General features: G+C 46.0%; 1 protein-coding gene and 1 long non-coding RNA gene across 3 annotated transcripts in view; one reads left to right on the top strand and one right to left on the bottom strand.

The window, feature by feature from the left end:
• The window catches only part of LOC106807200, a 23,007-nt gene extending 22,376 nt beyond the window's left edge, over nucleotides 1–631 (bottom strand). Inside the window, exon 1 of one of the 2 annotated variants that reach the window (XM_014809482.1) lies at nucleotides 316–631. In XM_014809482.1, the coding sequence (XP_014664968.1) occupies nucleotides 316–387 (72 nt within the window). In that variant the 5' untranslated portion in view covers nucleotides 388–631. The remainder of the gene's footprint in view (nucleotides 1–315) is intronic. The other variant, XM_014809483.1, reaches the window with a different exon arrangement.
• The window catches only part of LOC106807202, a 16,548-nt gene extending 11,745 nt beyond the window's left edge, over nucleotides 1–4,803 (top strand). The window contains exons 2-3 of the long non-coding RNA XR_001393635.1: nucleotides 1,655–1,659; nucleotides 4,709–4,803. This is a non-coding gene — a long non-coding RNA (uncharacterized LOC106807202). The remainder of the gene's footprint in view (nucleotides 1–1,654; nucleotides 1,660–4,708) is intronic.
• The last annotated feature ends 2,049 nt before the right edge of the window (nucleotides 4,804–6,852 follow it).

Genomic DNA, 6,852 nt, shown 5'->3' with positions numbered 1-6,852 from the left:
CGCTGAAAATTAAAAACTGCCAGGCATTTAGGAAATCGCAGACCGTGCCCGGCAGCCGTCAGATATATGCCGGCTGCCGGGCATATAGCCACTCTGTAATTATTTAGCTCTACATGTATGTGTATGTACAATTGTAGCCCTCCACTCAACAACAGGAACCTGTTTCCGAGTGAAGGGCTATTAGTATTATTAATGTTATCGTGGCCAGTTGTTAGACTCGCATGCTGTGGCAACGCGTTGGCTATTCAACAATACCTACTGATACAATGATATTACGACTACTCTTACTCGCAGCTCAGGTTGAGCGTGACTCACATTATGGTTATAGGGGTAGGGCCCCCTTCTCTCCACCCCTTCGCAGACGGCGTCCACCAACGACAACGACATACCGGTTCCCTTGTTGGGTTGCTGGCCATGAATGATGAAGTTTTAGAGATCTAGCACTGCATAACAATTTGCAAGTTCAAAGTTGTATACGTCAAGTTGCTGCAGAGCAAATGATACACACACAACCTCCAAGGCTTGCCTCCTTTCCAGTAAGGAGGGCTAAACCGTAAATAGCACCATAGACTCTAAAAACCGACTATTATTACTGTAATATTATGGATACAAACAGTAACACTAACACTATCAAGAGACGACGACAATGAGTTTATTGCCGGATATGCAATACCGCCACCTGGCGTTAGGTGCGTACAGTCCTGATAAATGCCGTGGAAAAATAGCAGAAAAGGACGTTGTTGTTGCTGCTGTTGTTATTATTATTATTAATGCATGGGTGTATGCAGGGGGGGGGTCGTGAGGGTCGTACGACCCCCCCAAAATTGTAAAAGGTCCACATTTTTTTACCAAAAACATTTTTTTTCGAGGGCCTTTTTACAATGACATAAATGAAAAAGCATAATTAATCAGGTACCAGCAATGAGTCCAAAGACATTGTCGTGACGTGACGTAAATCTATCCCAAATCCAGCAATTCTGAAACTGAGCCTTTTTTTTAAACAAAATTTTGTTTCATAAAAGAGAGACAAAGACTGACAAAGACAAAGACAAGACAAGATCAAGAAAAGACAAGATAAAGACAAAAAGTTCAAAAAACTCTGTTTTCAACTGAGTCAGAAAACTTTTTTTATAAAACTGATAAATTTTTTTTTGAAACTATATATATATATATATATATTGCTTTACTACTGCGGTGCTTTAGACTACGCTCACTTTTCCGGAATGTTCTTCTAGGCTTTGTGCGCGTGAGAATATCCCAACGTATCAAGATGAGAGCGGGCACAGCCCTCGCACGGCGAGCATGGTACGCGTGAAGCACATGAAGCCTTATCTACCCGAGCCGCACATACGATCATGTGCATACGCTCTAGTCCATCTAAATAATTTTTTTTTTTCAGCGGACAGGTAGAGTTACGCGATCATAGGCGTGTCTCGTATTTCAGATCTGCTTTTCAGTGCGGGTAGTAGACTGTTTCAGATGGCGTTTCGATGATGCACGGGCGTGTTGGCATCTCACAATGCTTCCGCATCCGTGCCGAGCGCGGGAGGCTGCGGTAGGGCTTCCACGGCTGAGCGCGTGCTGACAACCTTATAGACTGGTACCCTGTCACCACATATAGACAAGATATAGACTCTATTAACAAAGTGTAGAGACAGGGTGCCAGTCTGACACTGCCGTTACTAAGCAACACAGCCGAATCGCGAGTACAGCTATAGTGAAGTCCTACTGTTGCAGAAAGCTTATTATGCAGCTGAGCTGCGCCGCAGCAGGGCCACAGGCGTGCGTTATATAGACATATTATCAGGAGTTAATAATAACAAATTTGTCATTATTAACTCCTGATATTATATAGACAGTTTGCCTGGACGTGCATGTTCTAACGCGATTATTCGCACCTTAGGCGTGACCAGTGGATGGATATTCAATGGCTGTGTCTAACGCAGTGCGAGCTAGGCGTCGTATAGATGATTTCGCTCCTGCAGCCCTGCTGGGTTGAGGTTGACACCATACTAGGCTGCTCTGTTGCTGAAGCAATAACCATGATCATGCGCGCATTGCAGGAGTGTGTAACGTAAAGCACGTACGCGTGTGCTAGCTGCGCCTGCGCCGGTACGCGATTATATCAGGAGTACACGAATGAGAAATCGCATTCTCGTACTCCTGATGAATATCTATCTATCTATCTATCTATCTATCTATCTATCTATCTATCTATCTATCTATCTATCTATCTATCTATCTATCTATCTATCTATCTATCTAGAGAGAGAGAAAGAAAGAGAGAGAGAGAGAGAGAGAGAGAGAGCGCGAGCGAGAAAGAGACCGTCGACTATCTTTGCAACAGCCGGGAAACCCCGGTCGCAAGTGTAACAGACAACTCACGCGGTTCACATCAGATGTCGATGTCTTCGCCTTTATCTCGCCGTGCCGCGACGTGACTCGGCCGATGTGCCAATCAGCACATTGTCATCACTAGACATCAATGTGTCGCGCGAGTTGACACCGGTATAAGTAGTTCTCCCACGCTACTAACGTTGATATATGCATGTGCGTTGCCCGTTAGGCAAGCCCAGCTCACGCGTTCACAGCGACGCTAGCCCAGTTCACAGCCGAGCCTTTACTTTGCTACGCTAGCCCAGTTCACAGCCACGTCTTCACCGCTACACAAGCCCAGTTCACAGTCGTGCCTTCACCGTTACGCTAGCCCAGTTCACAGCCGTGCCTTCACCGCTGCGCTAGCCCAGTTCACAGTCGTGCCTTCACCGTTACGCTAGCCCAGTTCACAGTCGTGCCTTCACCGTTACGCTAGCCGCAGTTCACAGTCGTGCCTTCACCGCTTACGCTAGCCCAGTTCAACAGCCCGTGCGTTCACCGCTACGCTAGCCCAGTTCACAGCCCCCGTCTTCACCGCTACACAGCTCAGTTCACAGCCGTGCCTTCACCGCTGCGCTAGCCCAGTTCACAGTCGTGCCTTCACCGTTACGCTAGCCCAGTTCACAGTCGTGCCTTCACCGCTACGCTAGCCTAGTTCACAGTCGTGCCTTCACCGTTACGCTAGCCCAGTTCACAGCCGTGCCTTCACCGCTGCGCTAGCCCAGTTCACAGCCGTGCCTTCACCGCTGCGCGTACCCAGTTCACAGTCGTGGCCTTCACCCGCTACACAAGCCCAGTTCACAGTCGTGCCTTCACCGCTACGCTAGCCCAGTTCACAGCCGTGCGTTCACCGCTGCGCTAGCCCAGTTCACAGTCGTGTCCCCACCGCTACACTAGCCCAAGTTTGAAGCCGCGCTCGTAGCTGCGCCTAACAGTAGCGTTTTGCAAGCCCGTGGCTTCGCAGACTTGACTAGTAGCACACTGCTCGCACTGCAGTCGTCGCGCTAGCCTGATAAGCGTGCGGTGGCAGACTGCGCTGACATTTCCCGCTAAGCCAATGAGAATGCTTCACAGGTTCCTGGGCGTCCAGAGATGTTCGCCCCCGACTGAGGCAGGGAGGATGCTGAGGACGAGAGCAGTGCGCGCGTGTGCGCGTGTTTCTAGGCGCGCAACAGTGTGTAGGTGGCAGCACTGCGTAGTCGCGTAACGCTGAGGAAACCGGGACTGAGGACAACGCTGATTACAATACGAGCCTGCCACATGATACTCATAGTAGAGAGAGAGAGAGAAAGATAGAGAGAGAGAGAGAGAGAGAGAGAGAGAGAGATGAGAGAGAGATCTCGAGAAGAGTAGTAAGTAGTAGTAGTAGTAGTAGTAGTAGTAGTACAGGCCCGCTAGCCAGGGGGGTTCGGGGGGTTCGAACGAACCCCCCCCCGAGCCCCTCCCGCCCAAGCCAAAAAAAATTTTTTTTGTGAAATTTGCAAGAATTTCACGCTCAGGTCGCTCCATCTTTAGTGTTATATATGCAAAATTCTCCAATCGTGCGGGAAGGGTGAACAGTGACACACCCCCCCTCCACACCCTCCCCGCTCGGTCGCTTGCTCCCGTCGCTGCGTCGCTTCGCGCCGGGCAGGGCGTTGTACAGGGGGGGTCACCAGTATAATAATAATAAAATTATTATCCTAAATTATAATCCTAATAATAAAATTATTAAACTATTTAAACAAACTAGTTTTTATCAGTGCATGGTAGATAGCACATGCTCGTGCACACAGATTTTATTCAATGAGATATCTAGCTATAGCCAGAGCATATAAATCACCTATTATTATATATATATATATAATAATATTATGATATTATATTATGGTATATTATCATATAGATATAGAATACACTTTATTCTATATCTATGATAATATATATATTCATATATTATTATATGGTGATTTATATGCTCTGCTATATAGCATAGCGTATTTGGGAAGAGTCAGCCTGAATTGTCTGCAGTTGATAAGTTGTGTCACTGCAGTATATATTTTCAGGTCAAACTTCTCGCAAATACGTCTTCTCCATATGTTATAGAATAATGTGTTTTTAGCAGATAGTGGGCATGGACAAATAGTTCTTTTATCATCCACTTCTACCATCTCTACCCCCCGGGAGCAAGAGAACGGTCCAAAAATATAGGCTTGTGTAGCGACAGCAACATTATCATTACAGAGGTGTATCCAGGATTTTTTCTGGGTGGGTCGTGATCATAATTTTTTGGACCTTTTCACACTGAAATAACGCAACGATGCCTTGATTAAATATGTCATTACAATGCTAGTGGCTGTACAGAATTTGTACCAGCTAGGGGGGGTCTAACCGTGACCCAAACTTGGGAGCACGCGAAGGGCCCGGTCCTGGGTTCAAAATTTTTGAAATTAGTCTACCTTAGATTGCGTTATGGCCGCGAGCGAGGGGGGGGGTCCGGACCCCGCTGGACCCCCCTGTCAGACGCCCCTGACAATTTAATTAGAAACCCAAAACAAATTTTGCTTTTCAAAAAAAATATCAGTTTTATAAATAAATAGTTTTCTGACTCAGTTGAAAACAGAGTTTTTGACTTTTGTCTTTATCTTGGTCTATTTTGCTTGATCTTGTCTTGTCTTTTGTCTTTGGAGTCAGTATTGTTCTCTCTTTATTGAAACAAAATTTTTGTTTAAAAAAAAGGCTCAGTTTCAGGAAAATGCTGGATTGGATATAGATTATAGCGTCACGATCACGACAATGTCTTTGCCACTCAATTGCTGTCCGTACTCTGATTAATTATCTTTTTCCCCCATTTATGTCCATTGTACAAAGCGCCTCGAAAAATAAACTGTTTTTGTTAAAAAAATGTGGACCTTTACAATTTTGGGGGGGTACGTAGCGACCCTCACGACACCCCCCCTCGCATGACACCCATGCATTAATATAATAATAACAACCAGCGAGCAACAACAACGTCTTTTCTCGCCCGTATTTTCCACGGCATTATCAGATGATGACGCACGCTAACGCCAGGTGGCGGTATTCGTGCATATCCGTGCAACAACACTCCTTGTCGTGTCTCTTGATAATGTGTTACGCGGCTACTGCGCCCTTGTACCATAATAACAGTAATACATCAGTGGTCTTTTTTACGAGTCTAGGTGCTATTTACGGCTTTTACGCCCTCCTTACTGAACCAGCGAGGCAAGCCGCCTTGAGAGTTGTGTGTTATCATTTGCTCTCGCGGCAGACATGAACCTGTGCACGTCCATCACAACTTTGAACTTGGCATAATTGTTATGCAGTGCTAGCCTAAAACTTCATCATCCTTCACTGGCCAGCCACCCAACACAGGGAACGGCTATGGGTCGTTGTCGGTCTGGCTGGACGCCGTCTGCGAAGGGTGGAGAGAAGGGGGCCCTACCCTATAACCATAACTGTGAGTCAACGCTCAACTGAGCTGCGAGTAAGAGTCGTCCGTAATATAATTGTCATCAGTAGGGTATTGTCTGAATAGCCAACGCGTGCCACACGCATGCGAGTAGCTAACAAACTGGCTACGAGAACCATAATAATACTAAATAGCCCTTCACTCGGAAACAGGTCCTGTTGTTGAGTGGAGGCGCTAACAATTGTAACATACACATACATGATGAAGCTAAATAATTACCCAGAGTGGCCTATATGCCGACGCAAGCCGGCATATATCTGACGGCTCTGCCGGGCACGGAGTCTTCGATTTCCTAAATGCCGCAGTTTTTAATTTCAGGCGTATCTCAACGTACAACAAGGTTAGGGTAGGGAACTGCCAGCATTTAGGAAATGCGATAGACGTGCCCGGCTGCTGGGCTAATATAGCCGACAGCGAAATAATTACGTCATGCATACATGATCGGAAATTGATTATCGCCGCCTTATGTGTAGTTGAGACCTCTACTGTACTGTTCAGCACACAAGTGAGTGTGCGTTGATGGAGTCATTGCGTGAATATGATACTCAAATTTTAGTAAATGTCAAAGAGTGACAGATCCGACGTAACCATATTGTTTCACGAAGCAGCGGGTGTTGGTTAAGCTAGTTTTGTTTCTGTGTGGCAGGCGTCACCTACTCGGATGGTAAAACCAACCTATGTAGTATATTTTTCGTCTTACAGTAGCGCGGTCCTACGACACCAGGTTTGTTTATGATTTGTTAACAGTGGCAATTCAGCTAGACGCCAACGTGTGTGTGTTAGAAGCCAGTAGTTGTAGCAAAGTTTCGTGTTCAGCGGTTGAAACTGGCAGACTAAGTTGAGTGGAGGTAGCCGCAAAGACTGTCCTCTGTAGTTTTGGCCGGCACTAATGAATTTGTATTTTGTTAAAGAAGTAATGTGTTTAATTAGATAGCTATTTATTTGAACTTAAAAAGGCATAATTCGCCACCATTGATTATGCAAAATTTACGAATGCTACAGTAACC

Source organism: Priapulus caudatus, unplaced genomic scaffold (genome assembly GCF_000485595.1).
Source record: "Priapulus caudatus unplaced genomic scaffold, Priapulus_caudatus-5.0.1 Scaffold200, whole genome shotgun sequence".
Taxonomy (NCBI): Eukaryota; Metazoa; Priapulida; class Priapulimorpha; order Priapulimorphida; family Priapulidae; genus Priapulus; species Priapulus caudatus.
The sequence above is the reverse complement of the archived record's forward strand: the minus strand, read 5'-3'. Positions and strand labels throughout refer to the sequence as shown.